We start from the raw sequence: 27,079 nt of genomic DNA, 5'->3' as shown, positions 1-27,079 counted from the left end.
TCTAGTTGAAGTATACTTATTATACAGGTGGTAGTTCTCTGATGTCATCCAGGAATCTGGTCATCTTAGGTCTTTAAGCTTTGGGAGAGTGAGAATGGTGCCTGGGGAGTCTGTTTGCAGGCTCATAGACAGGCTCTTGCTAGGGTATCTACTCTTCCCAACAGGGATCCCAGGCTCAACTATGAGGGTGGAGATGGATATGGCTGCAAATGGAGGATGACTTGGGCAGTGTCTCACCTGGGATTATATGAGCACATAAAATATGGAGAGTAGAGTTAATGAAGTGTTTGGCTTCTAGGTTTTTCTTTTTTATTCTTAAAATTGTGACCATAAGAAATATAGAAAAAGTCCAACAGTAGTGGTACACACCTTTAATCTCAGCACTTGGGAGGCAGAGGCAGGCGGATCATATGAATTGAAGTGCAGTCTGGTCTCCAGAGCGAGTTCTAGGAGGGCCGGGGCTACACCTATCTTGATGCTCACCCTGCCACCTCCCAAAAAAAGAAATATAGAAAAAAAAAATGAGAAAAGTATTTTAAGAAAAAACACAAGGCAAAACAATCTCTAAACTCTAGAAGTAGTATATAAATCAAAGTGGTGATTGTGACCCATACTCATAACTTGAAGGCCTAACATATGAATAACGTCAAGACAGTTACACCTGTGTTTTCTATAGTAGAATTTTGTGCATGCTTTAATTTTTAAATTCCATGTATTTGTGTAGGTATGCTTGTGTGTACATGAGCATGTGTGTGTTGTGTATGTATAGAGAGTATAGAGGTCAGAAGACACCTTGAAAGACTCAGTTCTCTCCTTCAGCCACATAGTAGATCCCTAGGGATAAACCTCAGGTGGTCAGGCTTGGCAGCAAATACTCATCCTCTAAGACATCTCATGGTATGGATGCATGCGCTTTGGTGATATTGTAAAGCACCTTACCACATTCCACACCTTACATTTGTGGGAAAGAATGAGGTCATGAATGTTAAAAATTTATATGAACGTGATTGGTCATTTGCTTTCTTTTTGAAGCATCATATTCTCGAAAAGATAAAGATCAAAGGAAGCAGCAGGCAATGTGGCGAGTGCCCTCTGACCTGAAGATGCTGAAAAGGCTCAAAACACAAATGGCAGAAGTCCGGTGTATGAAGACTGATGTGAAGACTCCACTGTCCGATATAAAGGGCAACAGTGGTGTTTCTGAAGACATGCAGACAAACCTTTTCTGTGCTGACCAGGCAGCTCTGGCTACCTGTGGACCCGAAAACTCTGGTAGATTACAGGATTTGGGAATGGAGCTTCTAGCAAAGTCATCAGTCGCTGGCTGTTACATACGAAACCGTAAGTGAAGAAGTTCCTATAAATGTAATTTTCTCCCATGTGCCTTGACACAGCAGAAGAGGGCATCAGGTCCCATTACAGATGGTTGTGAGCCACCATGTGGTTGCTGGGAATTGAACTCAGGACCTCTGGAAGAGCAGTCAGTGCTCTTAACCACTGAGCCATCTCTCCAGCACCAACAGTTTTCTTTTTTAAATTATTTTTTGTGTGAGTTTGTACATGCACATATGGTGCACTTCTGGAGGTAAGAGAACAGCTTTGTAGAGTCAGTTCTCTCCTTTCATATGTACTTTGTATTAAATGACACTTTGGTAACCTTATGGATTCTGCATTGTAGTGATAAGAATCATACAGTAAAGTATGTAAGTAAATGAGTGAACATAATATTAATAAATACTTACCACTGTGATTACCACTGTGAAACCAGAGCAGATGCAGAATGCTTTCGTTTTAGAGAGGTAGTCTGAGACAGTCTCTGTAAAGAGCATATTTGAGCTGAGCCCTTCAGATACCAGGGGGAAGCAGTATTCTGTATAAACAGGACAGAAATGCAAATTTATTGGCAGAAGATTCACATTGAAGGGTTAAAGCGAGACTAGCGTGAGTGGATATGGAGAATCAAGCAGGGCAGACTGAGATGAAGTCAGAGATAACAGGGTTTGACCCAGGATCTTACAAGACTTCTGTAAGGAGTGTGAGCTGTTTATTTGCTCAGAAACAGTCATCAGTACATACAACACATACAATATAGCTAATAGAATTCAGTTTTTGATTTTTTTCAAGACAGGGTTTCTCTTTGAAATCCTGGCTGTCCTGGAACTTGCTCTGTAAGGCTGACCTTGAATTGAGGATTCAGTTCTTTGTCACAACTATAGTTGAAAATGCTGGATAGTTCTGAGAAAGGTGGTAACTGAGAATTATTTTATTTGTCCTAAATAACTTAGTGATTCATGAAGTCATCTACTTAGCAGCAATTCAAAGCCAAGTGCATTGGTGTGGGGGCGTGATCTGGTGTCAGAAAGAGGATGCAGGAGGACCCTGAGTTTAAGGCCAGTCTGGGCTATCTGGTGAACATTTGTGTCAGGGCAGAGAAGGTTAGAGTCAGAGAGTCTGTTTAAATATGCTGTTGGGGCACATGCTAGGTTGCCTAGTAAATGGTCCTAAGCAGGCATTATATACAGATCAAGCTGGGGGGGTGGTCACAGCTGATTGTACCCGAATGAGAGTGCCAGCATACTAGATACTGTTTAAGAGTCTCTCTCTCTCTTTCTCTCTCTCTTTGTTTTCTCTATTCTCTCCCTCTCCTTCTACCCCTCCCCCTCCTTCTACCCCTCCCCTCCCCCTCCCTCTCCCTTCCCCTTTCTCTCTCTCTCTTTCTCTCTCTTTCAAACTCCCCTGCCCCCCCAGTCATGGCTGGAATTTGCTATTTAGAGGAGGCTGGCCTGGAAATCACAGATCTACTTGCCTCCAGCTCAAAGCAAATGTAGTGATCTTTTTTTAAATGGGTTTTTGTGACAAGGTTTTTGAGACTATGTAACCCTTGCTATTCTAGAACTCACTCTGTACACCATGTTAGCCTTGAACTCAGAGATCTACCTGCCTCTGCCTCCCAAGTGCTGAGTTTAAAGTTAGGCACCACCAGTGCCAAGCAGTGGTGTTGATTTTATGAAGTCTTCATGCTGAGGCACTACTTACACATTTAGAGGTCTGGTAAAGAAAAGGGATGGGAAGGCTGCCAATGGAAATGGAAAGAATCATTAAGACAAGTGAAAAACTAGATAGTGTATTTCAAAATCTAAGAGAACATTCTAAAAAGAAGTGTTTCTATCTATGCTCTATATTTTTGAGAAGTAGTAAAGATTGAATGGAAGAGTATACCAATAATAACTGAGATGAGAAAACAAAGCTTTCTTAATAAGTTGCATGTGAACTGAGGAAAATCTGGGGCTGTGTGGATTGAGAAAGAGTTTAGTATTGGGCACTGCCTATGTGAGCTCATTTCTCAAATCATATATGCTGTGAAGTAAGTCTTAAATTATGGTAAAGTACATGTAAATAAATTTGCCATTTTAGCCATTAGTTGGGGAGACCTATATGTTTAAAATTTTTGGCAAAGTGAACATAATACAAAATTGACCATTGTAGTCTGCAACAGTTGAGTAGCATTAATTACTTTGGCATTGATGTGCATCCCTCCCCCATCTACCTCTGAGTTCTCCTCACTCTAAACTGCAGCATTTATCAGCAGTCCTCCATTCCTGGCACCTGGGGAATACTGCTCTGTTTTCTGGGGCTATGAATCACTCTTTTAAGTACCACTTGTTACTGGGATTGTTGCAACATTTGACATTGGAGATTTTTATGACTGGCTTATTTCCTGTATCTCCAAGGTTTGTCCATACACCATTGGGCAGAACCTCCTTTCTACATGGCAGACCCCTACTCTGTTATGTTTAGAATACATTTTGTTTGTTTATTCCTACTTTGGACACTTGGGTTGTTTATATCTTTTGGCTCTAAACATAGATATCTCTTTTGAAACCCCTTTATTAAATTGTGACTATGTATACTGGCACTGCTAGATTATTCTAACTTTAACTTTTTGGAGGGGTGGGGTGGGGATACTATGCTTTTTGCTGTAACAGCTACACTTTTAACTGGGCCCAGATTCCATTTCTCCATATGCTCACTGGCATTTATTATTTTCTGTTTGTTTTTAAACTAGTCTTCCTAATTAACACAGAAACAGAGTATTGTTGTCACATTTTTATTTATATTCTTTAAAATAAACTTTTGCTATGTAGCCCAGGCTAGCCTCAAACTCTTGATCCTTCTTCCTCAGCTTATCTAGTGTAAGGATTACACTTATGTACCATGATGCCTGACCAAATGAGGTTATTTATCTCTTTTTTTCTTCTTCTCCATTTCCCATTATCCTTTCAAGGTTCCTACATGTTTATCATGAGTTAATAATAATATGTTCCTTTTGCTGGTCAAACAGTATGTTATTATATAGTTGTACCACATAGTGTTTATCACTATCAGTTGATATAGATAGCTCATTAGCACTTTTTGACTATAATCAGTGATGTTACTCTGAATATGTATTATAAGTTACCATGTAGACAATAAATATTTTGTTTATTTTGTGTGTGTGCTTAGAAATGGACTTGCTGGGTTAAATGGAAACCGTGTTTAACTTTTTGAGGAACTGCCACAGTGTTGTACTATTTTCAAAACATCTATAGACTTGTATTTCTGCCAGTCATGTGACTTCACAGTGTCTGCAACACTTGCTTTTGTCCCGTCTTTCTTTACCCATTGAATTGTCTTGGCATCCTTGTTGAAGTCAGATTGAATGTGAAGATTGCTGCTGGATTCTCAGTTCTGACAGATATCTGTCCACATGCTGCTACTACCCAGGTGTTTGGGGTGTGTGTGTGTGTGTGTGTGTGTGTGTGTGTGTGTAGTTTTTTTATTTTCTTGGTGGTCGGGGAAGGGGGCATGGCAGTAGTGAATGTGGGCTCAAACATCTGCTTCTCCCAGCAGCACGTTCCTGTGCTCCTCCCTTAGCCACCTCCTTTGTTTGAGACTAGATCTCACTCTATAACCCAGGCTGGCCTGGAGCACACTGTGCAGCCCACTTAGGCTGCCCTTGGACTTAGGACAGCCCTCCTTTCTCAACCTCCCCAATGCTAGGATTTCAGCCACACTGTCTCTCTCAGATTACTTGCTCTTTTTCTCTAGTTTTTGACCTTAAGGGCTTTATGCTGACGACAGCAGTGTCAGAAGAGAGCTGCCCTCATCACTTCATTCTGACTGTAGCTGAGGATCAGTTCTGGGCTGCAAGCCTAAGACCCTGGCTTCATCCCTGGCAGTGGGTATTGGCAGGGAGTCTTCTCTTTGAGAGAGATTGCTTTTGCTATTCTAGATCTCTTATAGTTTCATAAAAATTTTAAGAACCTCTTGTCTGGTGGTTTGTTTGGGTTTTTGTTGTTGTTGTTGCTGCTGTTGTTGACATTTACTTAGGGAAGGTGCTTGTATAGAGCTCAGAGAATAATTTAAAGGAGCTGATTTTGTCCTCTCACCCTATGGGTTCTAGAAATTGAACTCAGGCTGTCAGACTTGGCCATTAAGGTTGGCCTAATCTAATTCTGTCTTAGATTTTTGTTTTAGTGGTTGATAAGTGCATAAAATATATTTGATATTGTAAATGCAGAATTTAACGTGGTGCTCCATGGCTCCCATTTAGAAAGCCTGTTCTGAGTGTACAGGAGTTCACTGAGTCTTTGGGTCTGGTTAAATTCGGTGTGTGATGTTTTTGATAAGGAATAGTTTTTCAAAGTTCATTCTGAAGTTTTGTTATTTTAATCATATTTTTTAGGACAGAGCCAAACTTGCTATACCTGTAAATCTCTTCTGCTTTTTTATTTGTTTTGGTTTAGGCTTGAGACAGGTCTCATATAACCCAGGCTGGCTCTGAATTCACAATTTTCCTACATCAGCCTCCTGAGTGCTAGGCTTAAAGCTGTGATGCTCATCTTCTCATCTTTTTATTATTTATTATTTTGGTAATTTCTCGAGTATTCCCGCAAGTATGATTAGTTCTCATTGTTACCTGTATCTCCCCTCTGCCCCCACCCCAGTTATTTTAAGCTGTATATTTTATTGTCATTACTACTTTAGTCAGTTTTTTATTTGGTCACAGATATTTTGAAGTGTTATGATTATAATTTGTTTCAAATTCATCATTTTTGATTCAATCAAGCACAATTTCCAGTTTAAATTAGAACGGCTGTTTTTAACCTCTGGGTCAAGACCCCTTTGGGGGTCATATATCAGATATCCTGCATTATCTGGTATTTACATTACAATACACAACAGTAGCAAAATTACATATATGAAGTAGCAATGAAATAATATATAGTTTGAGGTCACTACAACATGAGGAACTGTATTAAAGGGTCAAAGTGTTAGGAAGGGTGAGAACCACTGGATTGGAGGGTTTGTATTTTTGTTTACGTTTTATAGTCTTAATTGATACTATAGCTTTTTAAAAATGAAGTCATAGTTAATCTTATTCTGTTTCAGAAGCAACAAAATAGAATTACTTTTGTCACAGAGTAGTAAATAAGTTTGTTAAGGGTCACTGAATGCCCTGTTGTTTTGAACATTGTAGACAGAAAAATATCCATGTATGGTAAGGATTAGACCTCTGACTGTATACTGAGTTCTGTGACATTTTACCATATTCAGAAATACTTCTAAATATTTTTGCAGCCACAAATAAGAAGAATTCACCCAAGTCAGCTCGGGCCATAGCTGGCAGTCTATCACTCCGAAGAGCTGTGGATTCTGGAGACAACAGCCGTTCAAAGGCAGACTGTCAGGCTTTGTCTGAAGGTAAAGCTGAGGAATTTATATATAACTTTATTGAGCACGTGCTTGGGAATTGATGCAACATTGCTTTAACCTTGAAAAGCAGCAAAGATGCTGAATTACAGTTGGAATTGGGGTTTGTAAAAAGTAGCAAAGATGTTGAGTTACAGTTACACTTGAGATGTGTGTGCCTTTATTGTTTACTTTTCATGAGTTTGTTCTTTTGATTTTTGACTTTTAAGAAAATATTTACTTTCATTTTTAATCATATATTTAATCTATATGAGATAAGGTTTTGCTCTTGATCCTCCTCTGTCTTAGCCTCCCAAGTTCTGGGGTGGCTGACATGTACCTTGGGCTCTAGTATTTGATCTCAAAGCAGAACGGGATTTTCAACAATGTATTCTGGACTTATTAATTTAGTAGCTAGTCAAAAAAGATTGTGGTATATTTTAATTTTTTTGAAGATTTTACTTAGTTTAAAATGCATATATAGAGGCTGGAGAGATAGCTTGTGGCGTAGAGCACTGCTTCACTCATGCAGAGGACCTGGGTTTGATCGCCAAGTCTCCATGGTGACTCAGACCATCTATAACTCCACTTTCAGGGGTCTGATGCCTTCTTCTGGCCTCTGTTGACACCTGGCAGACATATGTTGCACATCCAGACTTCCAGATAAAATACTCATTTAAAATTTTAAAAATTGCTGGGCGGTGGTGGCACATGCCTTTAATCCCAGCACTTGGGAGGCAGAGGCAGGTGGATTTCTGAGTTCGAGGCCAGCCTGGTCTACAGAGGGAGTTCCAGGACAGCCAGGGCTACACAGAGAAACCCTGTCTAGAAAAACCAGAAAAAATTTTTTTTAAATTAAAAAAAAAAAAAAAAAGGATACATAAAGAAAATTTCCACAATAAGAGAGCTTTCATGTTTATTGTCTTCTTTCCTAAAGGCTCCCCAGGAAGCTCTCAGTCTGGGAGCAGACACAGCTCCCCCCGGGCTCTGACACACAGCATCATTGGGGACATTCTGCCCAAAAGTGAAGATCGACAGTGTAAAGCCTTGGATTCTGATGCTGTGGTGGTTGCAGTTTTCAATGGTTTACCTACTGTTGAGAAAAGAAGGAAAATGGTCACCTTGGGGTAAATAATACTCTTTTATTGTTTGGAATTTCAAGTCTAAATTACAATGAACACAACTATTTCTGTAGTGTGCAGTAAATTTGTTTGTTGCATTAAAATGTAACTTAAAAAAAAAAAATGATGGCTTGTCTCCTACTCTTTCTCTCCTCTTTCTAACATCCCCTGTCCCAGAATGACAGCAGTCCTCCTGCCTCAGCTTCCTGAGTGCTGTATTACAGAAGTGAGCATCTCTAGCTAGCTTAGAGCTCTCTTTCACTGACAGCAAGGACACATGAGTGTACTTTGTTTGTGTACTTTGTGTACATGTACTTCAGCTTTGATCTTGTCCGTGTTTTAATCTGCTGTGCATCCTTCCAAACCATCTATGCTGTGTCATGTGTCACATATTTGTGTGGAATAAAGTACTTTAACTAATCTTATTTATTATTGATATTTTGTTTGCTTGTTGGTTTTGAGACTGAGTTTCATGTAGCCCAGGCTGGCCTTCAACTCCTGATGCTCCTGCTTTACTCTCCCAAGAATTGGAATTACAGGCCACTATGCCTTGTTTAATTGTCTTAAAAAAAAAAAAATACTGCTTTAATCTCTTTTTCTGTCTTTTGAAATCCTCTAAAATGTAACTTGGAATTTCCAGAAAGGATAAATGGTGATTGGCACCTTTATCTTTATTCAGAACCCATCCATGTAAATTAAATTTACAGCCAATCCAAAGAAAGTGGTTAAAAAGTGTCTTGTCTATGGATGTGTTGGCTAGGCCATCATATTCATCCATTGATCTGTCACATAAACATTAAGTATGTTTCTAATTTAAATAATGGAATTGTTCTCCATGGAGACTTTGGAAAGATCTTTATAGAAAGACCAACATCCTCAAATCTGTCTCATAACCAAATCCAGAAGGACAGATGGAGGCTTAATTTTGTTTTTACTCATGGTTCAACAGTGGAAGAGAAAATCACTAGAGAGCCTGGCGTAGTGGTGAACTTTTGCATCACAGCTTACAGAGGGGATGGAAGGCCAGAGGGTTGAAAGTTGGGGCCTGCATGGGCAACCTAAGCAAGATCCTGGCTTAAAATAAAATTTTGAAAATTCCCTGGAGGTATAGATCAGTGGTAGAGCATATCTTAACATGGTCATTGCTCTTGCCATGCTTCAGTTCCCAGGACTGGGGTTAGAGGATAGGAAATCAGGAAATGTATCATCCCTATCACATTTCTTCCAAGTTAAAGCCACAGCTAGCTTCCTTCTTTCTTTCCTTCCTTCCTTCCTCCCTTCCTTCCTTAATACCGTTTTTCTTATATATGGTCATTTTGTCTGTGTGTATGTCTGGTACCCAAGTGTTGGATTCCCAGGACTACAGTCTCAGACACTGTAAGCTGCCATATGTGTGCTAGGAATCAAATCTGGGTTTTCTGGAAGACAGCTAATGCTCTTAAACACAGAACATTTTTCTGACCCTTAGCTTTCTTTTTAAAATTTATTATAGAGGTATTTATATCATTTAGTCATAAAGATTTTACATATATGGGGGGGAATATAAAATTTTATATAATAGTCTAAAATTCTTTCATAGCACATGGATGATCTGTACAAGTTTGGGCCCATCAACACCCTATCATGAAGTGGGAGACTCACACCACTCACAAGTTTACGAATAGTAGTTGATGGGGAAGAGAAACATAGTCTTCAGTGGTGAGGTACTCACAATCTTAAAACAATCCCTCACCCATGCTCTTGTAAGCAGCCTTTATAAAATTCATTGTTTTCCAAAAGAGAAAAAAAAAAGTCATTAAAGTAGAAGGTGAGTGTCTTAATTATTATTCTATTGCTGTCAAGAGACACCATGACCAAGGCAAGTCTTACAAAAGAAGGACTTGTTACAATTTTAGAGGGTTAGTCCATGACTACCATGTCAGGAAGCAGACAGGCATGGTACTGGAGTGTAGCTGAGAGCTCACCTATATCCTCAAGGTGCAGGTCAGACAGACGAAGAGCTTGAGTCTGGGGTGAGCCTTTGAAACCCTTCCAATTAGACCACACTTCTAATTTTTCCCAAACAGTTTCAACTAACTGGGGACCAAGCATTCAAACGTAAGAGCCTATGAGGGACCATCCTCATACAGACTACCATGGTGAGCTAGTTAGGAACAAGATGTCAGCTGGCTCATATGGAGCCAGCTGTGTCTTTTCTTCCTCCCTGCTGCTTTGGAGCAATGAGGCAAAAACAGTTAAATAACAAATAAAGTAGTTCCCAGTGAAAATGGGAAACACAGCAAGTGAAAATGCCTTGATTGTTGTTTCCATTCTTGCCCTCAGGGTTCTCCTGTATCCTGTGTCTTCTATATTGTTATGCACATTAAAGAAGCAATTGTGACTATCTTTACCAGAAATGTACCTTGATTTTTTACTCACTAATGCTTCTCTTAGTCTTTCAGTAGTAGTGAGAACTTGTGTTTGTATTTATTTTAATTGATAATTACTGATTGACAAACCATTTTAAGAAATGGCAGAGGGGCTGGAGAGATGGCTCAGCAGTTAAGAGCACTGGTTGCTCTTCTGGAGGTCCTGAGCTGAATTCCCAGCAACCACATGGTGGCTCACAACCATCTGTAATGGGATCTGTAATCACATACATTAAATAAGTAAATAAATCTTAAAAAATAAATAAAGAAATCTTTAAAAAGAAATAGAGAGATTCTACACACCTTGTTTTTGTCCCCTACTGTTAACATTTTGTAAGACTATTACATATTGTCATAAAAAAGATTTGGTAATATGTATCATAACCTTTTATTCTGAATTCAGTAAAATTTTTAAAAATGGAAATTTAGAATTAAACACAAGTAAATCTTTCATGCTTGATTTAAGGCTCAGCTTTAGGACAAAAAAAAAGAAAATTATTATGTCACTATTAATATTTGAAAAGATATTGTTTTTCCTTCTTTAAGGGCTAATGCAAAAGGAGGTCGTCTGGAAGGAATGCAGATGGCAGATTTAGAAAGTCATTCTGAAGCTGGGGAGGTACAGCCTACACTACCTGAAGGAGCCTCAGCTGCCCCTGAGGAAGGTAAGCATTGGACAAGGACAGTCAGAAGGACCAGTGAGCAGGAGATTCTGCCTTCTCAGTGGCTGTAGCAATAGGAAGTGAATGGTTAGTGACAGTGCTACAGAAGTGTAACAGACATGTTTGAATACTGAATTCATTTGCCAATTTTTGTGACTTACAAGGAAATTATATACAGAGAATAGCAAAAATGTGTAAGTTACTGCATAAAAGGGTCTGTCTTGGGCCAGGCATGCTGGTACGTATCAATAATCCTACACTGGGATGCAGAAATAGCCAGATCTCTTTGAATTCCTAGCCAGCCAAGTCCAGTGAGGGCTATATAGTGAGACACTCTTTGTTTTGTTTTGTTTTGTTTTGTTTTGTTTTGTTTTGTTTTAAAGAGCTTGGGAGTGGAATATGCCTTTTAATCGAAACACTCAGGAGGTCAAGGCTGGTGGATCTCTGTGGGATTGAGTTTCCTGTGTGTAGTGAGTTCCAAGACTTCCAGGGCTATGTAGAGACATCCTCACCCAAAAATAAGTAAATTAATAAATAAAGGAAGAAGAAGCTAGGGGTAGAGAATATACCTTACCAAACAAGTTATTTCCACGGACAAGAACTACAGATAGTATATCTGTTCAATCAATAAATATATACCTATATGTCAATCACTGTGTCTTTGACTAGTGTCCCATTGACACTTGCCATTCTAGACTTGGTTGTTATTATAGGAAGACTGTTCTCTGCCCAGGAGCCCTTAGCAGCATCTCCAGAGCTTTAAACCACTGGGCACAGTAACTACTTCCCTACCAGTTACAACTCAGGAAGTGTCCACACATTATAAAATGTTTCCTGGGAGACAAGTCATCCTCACTGAAAAACTACTCACTGGTCAGTATAATAATGTGACCAGGGTAATGGTCCTTGAGACGCACTTGCATGGTGGGCTACAGGTACTAATAAAACAAATTATATGTATATTATATGTAGCTTTTTTACGTATGCTGTGTATGTATGGTAGGAAGAGAGAGGCAGGGAATGTATGGTAGGAAGAGAGAGGCAGGAAGAACGATTAACAAGTGCGGATTAGATATCGAAGACACTGGTAAATAGCCTTTGATAGTACTGGGTGATATGTATTCTGAGAGAGTATACAAGAGACTAAAAGTACATCATCAACACAGTTGATAGTTACTAAGTTCTTGCTATGTTATTCTCAAAATTATTCTTTATAGTCTTTAACTGCTTTTATTCCTGATTTTACAAACAAGTGATTTAGAACTTAGAACTACAGCTTACCTTGCTGAAAGTCACAGAAATGATCACTGTAAGTGTTAGAGTGTGAACCCAGAGTCAGTGCTTAGAGTTCTCATCTCTGTGTACCTGGGCTGTAGTCTGTCCTTGGAAAATTCATCTGTAGGTGTGAGTAGAAGTTAGTCAGTGATTAACCAGTAAGTCTGAGGCCAGAGTAGAAGTAGCAGTCAGATTATGAGGAACTTTCTTATCTGTCTCTGTCAGGAATAGCATCATACATGGAATTGTGTCTTTGCAGTTTCTACTCTGGCTACAGTATGGAGAGTCACTGTTACACTTGGATTGGGATTTGGAGCTAGGGACATGAAGCTTCTTAGGACACATGTGTTAAATAACTAAAGTGAACGATGACTTGAACTTCATTCTTGTTTTTGAGACAGGATTTTACTGTATAGCAGCTATACTGACTAAATCTTCCTGCCTTAGCCTCCCAAGTACTAGAACTACAGATGGGATTGAATGTAATTTTAGTCTCCCACTCAGACAGTCACATCTCACTTCTCCATGTGAATATCTGGTTAGCATAGAAGCACATGTATTAGTTATTTCCTTGATGTAATACCTGATGGAAGAATTTAAAGGAACAGTTTAATACTTGTCTTTCCCTCTGAGAGATACAGTTGATCATTGTATGGAAAGGCTGGCAGTGGGCAGGGGAGGCAGCAAGCAGAATGGCGGCCAAGGCCCCAGTCTGCAGATGGCACCGCCCATGTTTAGGCTGACTCTCTGTTCCTCATTTCAACCTACTTGGAGCCAGTTTAATCTACAGATTGAGTTTTAGGACAGCCAGGGCTACATAGAGAAAATCTGTATTGAAAAGCAACAAAACAACAACAAAAACTATTTGAAAACACCTTCACAGACACACTCAGATGTAACTCTAAGTCCAGTAAGTCAGCAGTAAGGATTGATCATCATGGGCCAAAGTGAACTCAGTTGGTAAGAGTGCTTACCTACAAAGTTCTGGGTTCAGTTCCCTGCGTCGCATATGGTGAGTTGGCCTGCAATCCCAGCATTGGGAAGATGGAGGGAGAGGAATCAGAAATTTGATGTCATCCTTGAATTTACCACATAGCAAGTTCAAAGCCAGTCTAGGTTACATGATACCATGTCTCAGAAGAAAAAAAGTTAATAATATTGAAGGGATTTGACAGTAGTACTTAAAGCAAATTGAGGTCTGGAGAGATGGCTCTGTGGGTAAAAGTACTTGCCACATGAAAACCTGACAACCTGAGCTCACTCCCCAGAACCTAGGTAAAGAAACAGCTGTGGTAATATGCATCCATGGTTCATAGGCTGGTCCTCCTGAGATATGCAGTGGGACAGAAAAGAGAGATCTTGCCTGAAAAACAAGGGGGAGGCTAGCATGGAGGCTCAGTAGGGTAGACAATGGCAAACCAACTACCAAAGTTCAAAGCCCAGGACTCACAGAAGGAGGAAAACAAATACCTGTATGCTGTCTTCTGACCTTTGCATGTACATGCGCACACGCACATGCGCTAAAAGTGTGATATAAAAAATTTTAAAACCCAAGGTTTAAATAACTAATTCCCAAAAATTGCCCTCTGACATATATATATGCTCACAATAATAGGTAAGAGCAACTGAATAAAGTAAGACAAAATTGACAGCTAGATTGGGAATCAGAAGCAAAGAAATTGTAAGTTTGATTCTAGTCTGGGCTACATTGCAATTTGCAAGTCAGCCTAGGCTATATAGTAAGACCATGTCTCAATACCACAAAACCAGTTTTTAACAAAGGAATTGGCAGCTGTCGTAGGCAAGAACATTTTCTTACTCGCATTTAGGATCTGCATTGCATGTTCCAAAGTCTTAAAAGCATGTGCTACTTCAGGTGAGATTTAGAAGTAGGCAGCAAGTGTTCTCCAGCAACAGACTTTTCCATTGTATAAGAAGTGGTGTAATATAAAGCACCAGGAACTCAACCAGAAAGGTTGCTGAGGAGCCTGTGAGGAGTGCACGTGCCTTGAGATAGGTAACAAAGAAGGTAGCAGGCTGAGGAGGCTGGGAGGGAGCACAGTAGCCACAGGGCTGGTCCAGTGCCAACACAAGTCAGTGCTCAGGAAACCATTGTTTTTCACAAAGCTGAGATGGGGAATAAAGTTCTTACTTGTGTCAAATGGAGGAACTGTTATGTCTTGCCTCTGTGCTTTCTCTTCCTCCTTGAGGAAGAGGCTGCCAGAGGAAACTTTAAGGCCTCGTTTCTCTGCTTCACTAATAGCTGGGAGTTTAGAACTACTAAAATCATGGGGGTTTTGTTGTTCTGTTTTTGTTTGTTTTGGGTTTGGGATTTTGTTGTTATCACACTAGAATTCAGTCCTCCTGTCAAACTCGCCCAGTGCTAGGGTTATAGGTATGTGTCAGCATGTCTGGATCCCTAGTAGTCTGTTACTTGCTCTCCAAACAGTGGATTGTGATTGGTTTTTTTTTCTTAGATATGATGGTCATAAATGGACCCATTCCCAACTAACTGGGACAACCTTCTCTTGGTCTTTTTTTAAAATTATTTGATACTGGCAGCCTAGTTAACAACAACAACAACAACACACACACACACTCCATTGATAAGCTGTACAATTCTGTAAACTGAAGACTGAACTCTGCTAAAGCCATACAGACCTCTCATTTAGTCTGGGATACTCATAAGACCCATTCCAGGGAAAAGCCTTGTCACAGCTATTAAAAACATTGCTCCAGATTAGCTGGCAGGTGCGTTATACAGCCTGTGATGACTTGCTGTTGCTCAGTTGCTGATCACCTTTCGGGTAATCAAGACGAACTATCCAAAAATAAAATTGTATGAAACAGAAAGGAAAGTAGCACTCTTGTTTAGAAGTCTTAAGTGAGACATGCCTAGTGTGTTAGAATAGTTTCAGAGTTAGAAAACTTAGCTGTTCAGTGTGGTCATATGCCTCTATATTTCTTTGTTACTATGTAGCCCAGGCTAGCCTCGGACTTGAACTTCTGATCTTCCTGACTCTACCTCCAAACAACAGAGATTATAGACATGAGTTGTATGCCTTATTTTTGCCGTGTTCAGAATGGAATCCAGGAGTTCAGCAGAGCAGATACATCCTAGCAGCTGTCTTCACTCCCCATTTTGAGACAGATTCTCACAGTGAATAGCCCAGGATAGCTGTGACCTCCACAGAGCAGTTCTCCCTCCTGAGCCTCTTGATGCTGGGATTGCAGATGTGAACCTCTGCATCTGGCTTACAGTTCTCTCTCTCTCTCTCTCTCTCTCTCTCTCTCTCTCTCTCTCTCTCTCTCTCTGTGTGTGTGTGTGTCATCTCAGTGAATTAGAAGTCTCAGTGAATTGGTTAGCTTTTTTGAAAGTGACAAGATAGTTGGCTCAGTTGCAAACTTGGTAAGAACTCTGAATATTCCTCCTGAATATTCATGGGGAAGGTTTTTTAATTTTCTGTATTTCTAGCAACAAATAAAACCCTTCTCAGGGCCAGCAACAACTTCCTAGCTTCATCTTGTACCATTTGTTCATGGACAAGGAAGATTGGCAAAGTCCATTAGTGTGGTCCCACTCCCTGACTACACAGCCTTTCAGAGAAGGCAAGATTCTTAGACAGTGTTGAGAGTCCTTTAGAGCAGTGGTTCTCAACTATGGTTTGCAACCCCCATAGGGTTGCATATCAGATATTTACATTATAATTCATAACAGTAGCAACATTACAGTTATGAAGTAGCAACAAAAATAATTTTGTGGTTGGGGGTGGTCACTACAACATGGGGAACTGTATTTAAGGCCTGCAGCATTAGGAAGGCTGAGAATTGCTGATTTAGAAGGCAAAAAGAAGGGCAGGTGTAAATTATTAGTACATTAAAAATAAAGTGCCTGCTTCTCTTTGTGAATTCCCAAGCATTACAGGACTGTATCTCCACAGCTAGCTTCGGCTGGCTGACATTGATACATCTCCCAGAGTTTGTTCTAGGTTACAGTTTTTCTTCTCACTGCAATATTTCTGAAATACTATGTAGTTAATAGTGTCTTATAATCACTGTCGGTGAGGAAATAGTACTACAGGTCAGATGTATGGCTGCAGTTTGGAGAATCAGCCTGGTTTTGTTTTCAAGACCAGTTCCATGAAGGGCCACAAGGTGGGAGCAGTGTTTCACGGATAGGACTAGGGTTTTCCTTGTACAACAATATATTCTAGCTGGGCTTTGTGGCTCATGCCTATAATCCTAGCTGAAGCAGGAAGATTACCTCAGTTTGAGGGCAGACTGAGCTATTGTTAGTTTTAGGCCAAATAAGACTACATTCAGAATGAGACTGTCAAATACAAAAAAGAAGAGAAGGGAATACTTGTATATTCCCCTCTTTAGAACAAGTATGTTGTTTGACATGCCAACAGCTTCTATGTGTATGTGTTCATAATGAAAAGTGGAGACATTTCAAAATGTCCAGGTCTAGCTTTGTATTCTGAATACTGAAGAGAGAAATGTTACCTGGATGCTTGAAAATATGCAGGATTGTGTGTGTGTGTGTTGTTTTGTTTTGATAAAGAACATTAAATATAGCGTTTTCTTGCTTCTGGCACATTATTAGCATTGTTTATATTAAAGCAGACCTTTTTGAGACCCCTGCTTCCCCAAGAATTCTTGTAAAACTTACGCAGAATTTTTTGACGTATTTGTGACAAATTTTAAAGTCCTTGTTAGAAAATTCCAGTGTCGGTGTTACCATGGAATTGATTATTGATGTTCTTTCTGGGTTCTGGATTGCATAGTGAACATTTTAAATGATCTCATAAGACCTGAGTTGTCCAGTTAACTCCTAGGTTAATTCCTCTGACCTGCACATAGAAGCCATCAGCACATCACATATAATACACACAGGCACACATGCACACACAGGCACACACGCACACACACACACACGCACACACACACACACACAGAGCAAGGACTTTTATGTTTAATGGCACTTGAGCATGTGACTCCAGCAAATATTCCCTCTCTGGTTTAGTTTTCAGAGTCTTTCAGTAGCTACACCATGAATTTTGTACAGAGTTTATTGCTGTCTAGTGAGAACCTGCCCTCCAGAGAGGATGTCTACATTTGCTTTGTTTAAATAGCAGTGGCTCTTGAACAGGTCTTATGGTAATTTCCTGAGATTTGGACCTCAGGTTTAAATCCCAAGCATTCTGACTGCACATAGAGTCAAGTGCTTGCGTGCATGCTTGGTGTGTACAGGCCTCTGGGAACATGGTTTACCTAAGTGTGGCACTTAGGCCTTAGTTTAAATTCTAATGGAAGACAGTTTTATTCTTTCCATTAAACATAAAAGTCCTTGTTCTGTGTGTGTGTGTGTGTGTGCCTGTGTGTGCATGTGTGCCTGTGTGTATTATATGTGATGTGCCGATGGCTTCTATGTGCAGGTCAGAGGAATTAACCTAGGAGTCTGCTTGAGGACTTGGTTCTCTCCTTTCATCATCTGCAGGCACTCCTTATTCTTTTCTTCTACCTATACACAGATGTTTTTCTTATACACCACACACACACACACACACACACACACACACTGGCACATGTAAATTCTTTTAAAAGTGCAAACTACATACTTAAGATCTGGAGGAGTGGAGCTGGAACTGACCTGGAAACATCCTACCTGGAGATTAGCTCTCTCATAGCACCAGAGCTAGCTACCCAGGGAAAATGGAGTTGATAGTTCTACCCAGATCTGACACCTACAAACCATTGCAATGACCAGAATGGCAAGATATTCCAAGGCACAGTAGCTGCACTTAATATCCAGGGGTAGCCAACAGCCATCTGATTGGACTTAAGGCCCTCTTATTAGGGGGGAATTCATGCTTGCTACTGTAAATCTAGCCAACATCTGTGACTGGTAAGGCTATGGACCCTAGAGTCCCACAGCCACTTGCCTAATGTAGTACTGTTCTAACTGCGTTCTAAAGACTCACTCTTATACCTGCAGATAAATGTCGCTCTTACCTACCCATTCCTCATGACAGAAGTTTCTTCTGGCATCAGACAGAAACCATTATAGAAAACCATAATTGGTCAAAATGCAAACAGACTGTGGAGTACCTGACCCTAATTGATAACATCTGTAGTACAAACTGAAGGCCTGAGGAACACAGACTAGGGGCAGAACAATTTTAAGAGCCAGAGATGTCTGTTGTAATATTCTATGTATGATAGAGAAACTAACACAATGAAACACTGTTCAGCTTTAAAAAACTATTGAAGTTATATCATTTTCAGGAACATAGATTGAATTGGGGAGTATTATCTCAATATACAAATAGGCACAAAATAAAAAATAACACATGTTGTCACTTACATACAGAAATTAAAAAGTTGATCTTGGCCGAGCGGTGGTGGCACACGCCTTTAATCCCAGCACTTGGGAGGCAGAGGCAGGTGGATTTCTGAGTTCGAGGCCAGCCTGGTCTACAGAGTGAGTTCCAGGATAGCCAGGGCTACACAGAGAAACCCTGTCTTGAAAAACAAAAACAAACAAACAAAATGTTGATCTTGAAGTGAAAAATAAAACAGTGGCTATCTGAGCCTGGGAGAGGGTCAGGTGGGTGTGAGAATGGAGTGAGGATAGTGCCCAGACAGACAGAGCACAAAGGATACTGTACAGTGTTCTGAAGCTCAATAGAGTGACTGGTTGACTATGATTGATAAAGCATTTTATAACAGACAGTAAAGTGGATTTGAATGTTCCCAACACAGATTGGTATATATACCTAAGGAGGTAGATAAGTTTACTGCTAGAATTGTCAGAGTTTTCTATTCTGTATGCCTGTATTGATGGATATTTCAGACTGTAGACTGTTAGTTCTTATAGTAGATTCGATGGAAAGAGCACCTGGTTTTGTTTTGGTTTGGTTTTTGTTTTTTTGAGACAGGGTTTCTCTGTGTAGCCCTGGCTGTCCTGGAACTCACTCTGTAGACCAGGCTGGCCTCGAACTCAGAAATCTGCCTGTCTCTGCCTCCCAAGTGCTGGGATTAAAGGCATGCACTACTACTGTCCGGCTGTACCTGGTTTTTTTTTGTTTTGTTTTTTTTTTTATTGGGTTTTGTTTGTTTGTTTGTTTGTTTGTTTTATTGTTGTTATTGTTTTTAGAACATGCTAAGACATTTTTATTTGGACATTTTTTTTCTCACTATACTAGCTACACAGAACTTTGAAGGACTATGATACTCAGTACTAATTGAAGAACAAAGTAAAGATGCTGCTTCTCACAGGCTGCAGAGAACTGAGACATGTGTGGCTGCTGCTCTCTTGTGTTTATTGTACTGTATCAGTGTAGAGGGCGCTCAGAGAACCATGGGTTCTTAGCTCTTCTTCTCCTCTTCCTTCCTTGCCAGGAATGAGTAGTGACAGCGACATTGAATGTGACACTGAGAACGAGGAGCAGGAAGAACACACCAGCATGGGCGCCTTCAACGATCCATTCCTGGCTCAGCCCCCAAATGAAGGTGCAGCATGTAGTCATTTTACACAGGTTGCTAAAAGCCTCACTGCTGCTGCCCTCTCTGCCTCTGCTGCTTTTACTTTTTAAAAAATTACTGTCATTTGTGAGAGAACATTCTGTGGTAACCGATGTGGTAAGTACCAAGAAAGTTGTCAGGAAACATTTGCCAGTTAGCTGCCTGAGTGCTGCTTCCCGTGTGGAAAAGCCTGCTGCCTGGTGTTGGGTAGCTTGTTGCCAAGGATACTTCAGAACAGAATGGTCAGCAGAGACAGTGGGTGGGCTCTCAGACCTTAATATTCATTCATTCTGCACCTGAGCTAAAGTTTTGTATGTTTGAAGTTTTTAGGTTTTATTTTATATTTTTTTTCCTTCTCCAGAATTTTTTTTTTTTAACCATACTGTAAACTGTAACTTCCCCCGGCCCCCTTGTATGCACACATACAAATCCTGGAATCTCTTTTGGTTTGATTTTGGTTTGTTTTGTTTTTGGTTTTAATTCCCTCCAGAAAAGAATTCTTAGTGAAAAAAAACTAAGTAAGAGAAATCTGTTACTATTTTCTCCTTTTTTAAAAAAAAAAAATTATTTGTGCCAAGAGTGGTAGTGCATGACTTTAATCTTAGCATTAAAAGGAGGAAGGTGTGGGAATCAGAAAGAACTTTTGGGGAGTTAGTTCTCTACCCCCACTTGGTTTTGTGGTGCCCTTTCTTGTTTCTGCCACCGTATCACATACTCCAGACTAGGTGGCCTTGAGATTCTGGGTGACTTTGCCCCATCTTGCCACAGGAATGCTGGGATTACAGATGTGTCCTAGCAAATATGTTTTTATAGATTTAACTACAGTTGTTGGGCTTACACAGTGAGAGTTTGTACCATGGAGCCAACTCCCTGGCTCTTCTGTCTTCACAGCTGCTCAGTTTGCTGTGCTGTTGTGCTTTGATGGGATAATTGCTACTGTCCAGAGGGAATGTAAACGGATTCAGTGTACTGGCACGTGCACTGTGAGAGCCAGGGTTCTGCTGGGCTTTCCCGTCCCTAGCTCTAGTCCCCTTCTCAGTCCAGCAACAAGTCTCTGGTGCATTGCATGTCTCGCAGCCTCTTTAGTAATCACCTCTGTTTCTAAAGAAGTGTCCAGCTTTTCGGTAACTTATTTGCATGCTCGTGGGATTTGCAGTGAGGCACAGGCAGTTCTGTTGAGTGAGGAACAGCTTGTGTTTCTAGACTCTGAGGCTGGAGAGCACCACCATCATCATCCCTATGGTGCTGTCTCAGGAGGTGTGCCTGTGGCTTTCCTCTTCTAATTGTGGGTGTCTGTACATGTTTTTTTTTTCCTCTTTACTTACATACAACTTATATCATAAATTCTCTGAAGACAGGCTTGTTTTCTACCTAGCACATCTTTATCAGTCAGTAAAACATTTGGTAAGGTCACATAAAGACTGGGCAAAGAACACATGCTTTGTGACATTTGCTTTTATTTAAGTTTTTTTTCTTTCAATCTTTTTCTTAGATTCACATTCCAGTTTTCCTGATGGTGAACAAATAGACCCTGAAAATCTCCACTTCAACACCGATGAAGGCGGTGGAAGGTAATTGCCAGACATGAGAGCCGAGCTACAAGCTACCTGGTCCCTGAAATTTGTTGGAAGTTGGTGCTCAAAATTGTCAGCAGTCAGATAATCACACATATTTAGTCTCATTTTTTTTGTCATCTCTACCTGAAATAGCAATTCTGAAACTATTAGAAGGTACAAATTCCAGGAGGATACAGTAGTATATAAGGAAAAGATTGAGGCAGGGGAGTTCTTTCCAATGTAATGAACTAATAGTGTAGTGTTCAGTTAATTTAGCAAATTAGTACATTAACAACGGCAGCTCGTCTCCTGGAACGGAAAGCCAGCTGAGTGCCAGAGAGTACCTGGAGGCATTGCGTGATTTGCTCTTGTTCAGCATCGGTGCTCTTCTGTCTTTGGCTGACACATGGTTTAGATGGCCATAGTTTAAGTTTTTCATTGGGTGGTAATTTCATTAAGGCTTGTATAATAGTGAACAGGAAAATTGCTTATAGGCAGATTTCTTTCTTTGAAATATGATGATAGAACAAATTTTATGTTTTTTTCACTTGTTCAAGTGTTGGCCTACTGGGTAATGAACACCTTCTTTCAGTTATGTGACCTTTACAGATGACATTTAAAACGAGTTAGGTCATTGTGGATTGGTTCTATGCATGGTCATTTGGACACATGTAAGATCACTTAAAGTGTTCATCTTTTCTGCTTCCTGAAACATAAATAACCATAGTGCAACAAATATTTTCAAACAATATAGTTCCATTGGCTGGACATTGACTTCAGTGAGTGCATTTAAAGATTTATGCATCCACATGAAGCTGTGTGCAAGGCTTTCTCTCAATATTCCCAATTTGCCCAAACCCCAAATGATTGCCAAATTTTGCCACTATGCTCCTGTGTTTGTGTTTGAGCTGTTGGATGTTTGTCAAAGTTACCCTTAAAGTTGGCCAAGAGACTGCTGAAGAAGCATGATGTACATCCACGAGAGCACTCTCTCGCCCGCTTGTGCTTAGTGACTCTCGTCTGCGTCCCATGGCTGATGGCTTGCTGAATGCTATGACTCATAGTTACTGTTCTCTTAACAGCTTGCACTTTTTGTTAATAAAGTTAACTTGATAAAATGTGCCTCTGCAATTTATTGAAAGTGGGACCAGAAGCACCCCTCCCCCTTTTAAATTTATTGCTGTGACTGTTTAGCAGTATAGACAAGGGCATTTTGTCTTTCCTTTTAAAACTAAAAGATTTCTTCATAAATAATGGAGACAGAATATATGGAAAGAAAGATTCTTACCCCAATCCCTAGCCATTCTATACACTAAAATGTCCAGGTAGGTGGTGTTTTGCTTATGGTATTTTGATACTTCTGGGGAGGGAGGAGCTCACAGCCCTTGCATGCCGGGCAAGCATGTTACTCCTGAGCTAAGCTGTCTAGCATGTCCAGTGTTTCCATGATGACAGGGACAATATGCTCTCTGGCCACCTTGCTGTGTGTGAAGGCAGATAGGGGAAAGGGCAGAGGTATGACAGTAGAATCCCTTGTTGTGTTTGCTTGTCCTGTGCTCTTACACTGTGGATCAGATTCTTCCCTAATAGTTGGTCTTCTCTACCTCACTTTAAAACAAACAAACAAAAAACCTTTTTTCTTTTTTTGTTGGACATACGTTTTATTAGTTTTTCTGTTGTACTTTTTTCAGCATAAGGTGTGTGTGTTGTTGCATGCGAGTGCTCACGGGTATACAAGTGTACACGATAGAGGTCAGAGGGCACCTTAGGTGCCATTCCTGGGCAGCCATCCAGTTCCCGTTTACTTGAAATCTTCCTTAAATATCTACTTAGTTATCTAAGCGTTTTAAAATTTATATTTCTGTTTATGTGCATTTGGACATCTGAGGCCACAGCTGCACCTAACGGTGCAGGTGCAGGGAATCCCCCTGGGAAAGCCTCTGCGGAGCTGAGAGAACTGAGCCCCCACCTCTCCACCCTACCCTGCCTGGCCTTTCCTTTTCTTTCTTGTTTTTGACAGGGTCTCACTCTGTAGCCCTGGCTGGCCAAGATCTCTCTTTGTAGACAAGGCTGTCTCTGCCTTTTTATCTCAGGCATTAGGGGAAAAAAAGGCATGTATGCAAGCATATTATTTTTGAACAATTCTGACTTGATTCATTGAGTTCTTCAGGAATTTTTTAGATAGACAAGCTGTGTATTGTTCCCACTTGGCATATTCAGGGACACTGTGCTGCTCTGAGGTTGTACACCATGCTTAACCAAACACCAATAAAAAGGTGAATGACTCTCTTGTTTTGTTGTTTTATTTTGAGATAATTTTAGATTTCTAAGAGTTAAGAGAATTGTGAGAATTCCCATCTAGCCTTGGCCCAGCTTCTTCTTTTGTCAGTGCCATGTATAACCATCACACAGCAGTGATCATGTACAATCAAGACAGGGTTGTCATGTCCAGGTTTGTCATGAATGACCTTGAATTTCTGATCCTTTTGATCTTCCAGCCTTCAAGAATGCTGGGATTATAGCCCTGTGCTACCATCCCTAACAAGTGTTGGGGTTTGAACCTGGGCCTTGTGCATGCTGCCAACTGAGCTACACCCTCAGCTCACATTCGCCTTACCCTTTGTAATTTATTTGGTTTTGAGATCATCTCATTGTGTAGCTCTGTCTGGTTTGAAATTTTCTGTGTAGACTAAGCTAACCTCAAGTGTCTAGTTCATAGAGGTCTGCCTGCTCTGCCTTCCAAATTCTGGGATTAAAAGCATGTGTCCCCAAAGCTTGTTCTAATATGTCTCATTATTACATTTTTGTATTTTAATCAAAGAATGCTCCAAGCTCACCTTGTATTTTCCCTACCATAGTGAGAGTGTGTATCTCTCTTTGTCTGGCCTGAAATTTGCTATGTAGACTAGGTTGGCCTTGACCTCACAGAGATCCAGTTCTGCTTTGCAAGTACTGAGATTAAAGGTATGAGTCACAGTGTTCAACTAAGCTACCCGATTCAACTTTTTGAGGAACTTGTATTGGAAAATCATGTTAGAAACAAACATGTGAGATGAGGTATGTGCTTATTGTTTTCATAATATCCTGCTTCTCTCAGCCAGTGGGTGACTACACATATAAAATTTGTTTTCAGACCATTTTAATGTACCGCATGCTGTTCTGGAAACTGCAATCCCCCTGCCTCACCTAGCTTCCTAAATACGAGGATTATGGACATGTGCCTCCAGACCTAGCTAAATAGTTTTTTTGTTTGTTTTGTTATTTTGTTTTCTAGAGAGAAACTGTAAGTTGATGCATTCGCCACACCAGTCCCGTCCCCCCCACCCCCAGATTGTAGGCTTTGCTCCTGTTTATGAATACCAGCCATATGAAGCTGACTGCAGTGTATACACTCAGTTCTTTAACTTGAACATACACATTTTTTATTTTTCTTCTTTTCAAGACAGTTTTCTCTAAATAGCTCTGGCTGTCCTGGAGTTAGTTCTGTAGACCAGGCTGGCTTGAACTCAGACCCTCCTGCTTTTGCTGCCTGAGTACTGAGATTAATGATTTGTTTATTTCCTTCCTTCCTTCCTTCCTTCCTTCCTTCCTTCCTTCCTTCCTTCCTTCCTTCCTTTCTTTCTTATTGTTTTTTTTTTTTTTTCCAAGACAGGGTTTCTCTGTGTAGCCCTGGCTGTCCTAGAACTCACTCTGTAGACCAAGCTGACCTCGAACTCAGAAATCCGCCTGTCTTTGCCTCCCAAGTGCTGGGATCAAAGGCGTGCGCCACCATGGCCCAGCATTTCTTTCTATCACTAAGTAATTCATTTTTGCTGAGCTATATCCTTGTGATTAAGAAACTACCTTGAGTATCACTTGTATATATGTGTTTGAGATGGAGTTTTACATACTGCCTAGACTGGTTCACACTGCCATGCTCAGGTAGCCCTCCTTCCCTCGGCCTCCTAGGTAGCTGCATGCTGCCCTGGAACCCTTGTACTCCTTGAATATCATGGCAAAATAGTTTCTCAGATATTTTGGGTTCTCAGCCTCCAAACTACCTTAGCTCCTTTCTTTACTTGTCCTCTGTATTGTGATTCTGAGATTCACTGCTAAGACAGACTGTTACAGTCTGCGTTCTCTTCACTTACATACATTCTGGTTATTTTTTTGATTTGCATACTTTAAAATGTTGTCTTTGGCATATAGTCTTCTGGCTTTGGTAGATGATGTATGGCTACCACAGTGCTTCTGGGAGCATTTCTATTTCCCTAAGAATTCTCTATGGTGGCCTCTTACAAGTAAACACTTCTCCCAGAGTTCTAGCTACAACTGTTGTTTACTATTCCTTGTCCTTCTAATTTTCCCTTTTTATAGCACCGTATACATAGACTCACAGAGTACACAGTCATGTAGTAAGAACAATCTTATATAACTCATCCATCTTGTATAACTCAGTACTTAGTTTTGTTTGTTTCTACTTTAATCCATTTATCCACTTAGAGAATTTGGGTCAATTCCAGTCCAGCATGTTTCTGATGAGACTTTCATATCAGCTGTCTTCCCTGTGAAGGGGATTGTCTGCCTCTGAGTAGAGTCATCAGCTATGTAATAATATAGAATTGGCTGTTGCGGCCCATGTTCTGGGAAGTAGCCTCTACATCCTTGGACTCTCCTACATGACCGAGTTGTTTATAGTTGGAAGCTGGTAGTTTATTCAAACGATGCCTCAGGACAGGGCTGGTAACACCGAACAAACCAACAGTATAATGTGTTGATAAGGTTCTAGATCAGCTGACTGCAGGAAGCTGATGAAATTCCACAAAAAAAAAAAAAAAAAAAGGTTCTAGAAGCCTAAGGATGGTGTTAGCTTGACAGCACTGTGCCTGTCCATCAGTGTACCAAAGGTCACCTGCTGGGACAGGGAGCACCACATCTGGGACATTCAGCCACCCCTATGTGTCTTCCTTTGGCTAGTTCATAATTGTGTCCTTTGTTCAGAATGAAACTTCTCTGAGTTCTGTGCAGTGTTCTAGTGAGTGACAAACGTCAGGTTTAATGTAGAAACCCCCATGCTTGGATTCAGGTGTAGAAGAGTGGATTGGGATCCTGACCTGGAATATGGTCTTTGAAGCAAGTTCATCTTGTAGCTGCGCCCTAAACCTGTGTTTGACCTAAAGTTCAGGAAGGTGGTGTCACGATTCATTGTGCTGAGTCATGTATAAGTGTGTGCCAAATTGTAAAAGGCAGATAAACTTCTACTGTTTTGTCTTCTATCAGCAACATCAGATTCCACTTGGGTCCCAGAAACACTATAAAGTGTTAGTTTGTTGTTTTGTTTTTCAGTTATATTTTCATACGTTTGTTTTTTTCAGTCTCTCTTTAGCTAGAAAAGAAAGTAATGGGTTTCTCTGTGACATTTTTATACTTAGTGCCTGGTTTCCCTGCACCTCTCTCTCCTTGCTGTTCCCTCTCCTGTTTTCACACATCATACATTCCTATTGCCCTTTTAACATCTCCTCTCCCCATCTTGTGGTCCCTTTTCTAGTTTTGTGTGTGTGTGTGTTTTGTATGTCAGGGAATGAATTCACATGAGTATGTATTTTTAAATCTAGATTCCACATGTGGCAGAACACACTTGCCTTTGCTAGTCTGGCCCATTTCATTGTTCTGGAGTTCTATCCATCTTCCTGCTAATGTCATTCTTCAGAGTTCAATACAATTCCATGTATTGGTGCTATATATTTTTTTTTTTCTTTAAACCTGTTCACCTGTTGATGGCTCTAGGCTGGGCCCATATCCTGAATGGGGTTGGAGGG

General features: G+C 40.4%; 1 protein-coding gene across 4 annotated transcripts in view; it reads left to right on the top strand.

The window, feature by feature from the left end:
• Trim37 (tripartite motif containing 37) overlaps window positions 1-27,079 on the top strand; it is a 136,007-nt gene that overhangs the window by 71,882 nt on the left and 37,046 nt on the right. For 3 of the 4 annotated variants that reach the window (XM_034505959.2, XM_076936083.1, XM_034505957.2), the window contains 6 exons: window positions 1,033-1,341; window positions 6,622-6,744; window positions 7,670-7,859; window positions 10,808-10,926; window positions 19,603-19,713; window positions 21,218-21,296. In XM_034505959.2, the coding sequence (XP_034361850.2) occupies window positions 1,033-1,341; window positions 6,622-6,744; window positions 7,670-7,859; window positions 10,808-10,926; window positions 19,603-19,713; window positions 21,218-21,296 (931 nt within the window). Of the gene's footprint in view, window positions 1-1,032; window positions 1,342-6,621; window positions 6,745-7,669; window positions 7,860-10,807; window positions 10,927-19,602; window positions 19,714-21,217; window positions 22,400-27,079 lie in introns of those variants that run through there. The other variant, XM_034505960.2, reaches the window with a different exon arrangement.

Source organism: Arvicanthis niloticus, chromosome 6 (assembly GCF_011762505.2).
Source record: "Arvicanthis niloticus isolate mArvNil1 chromosome 6, mArvNil1.pat.X, whole genome shotgun sequence".
In the NCBI taxonomy this organism is placed as follows: domain Eukaryota; kingdom Metazoa; phylum Chordata; class Mammalia; order Rodentia; family Muridae; genus Arvicanthis; species Arvicanthis niloticus.
Note: the sequence above shows the minus strand (reverse complement) of the source record. Positions and strands in the feature narration are given on the sequence as shown.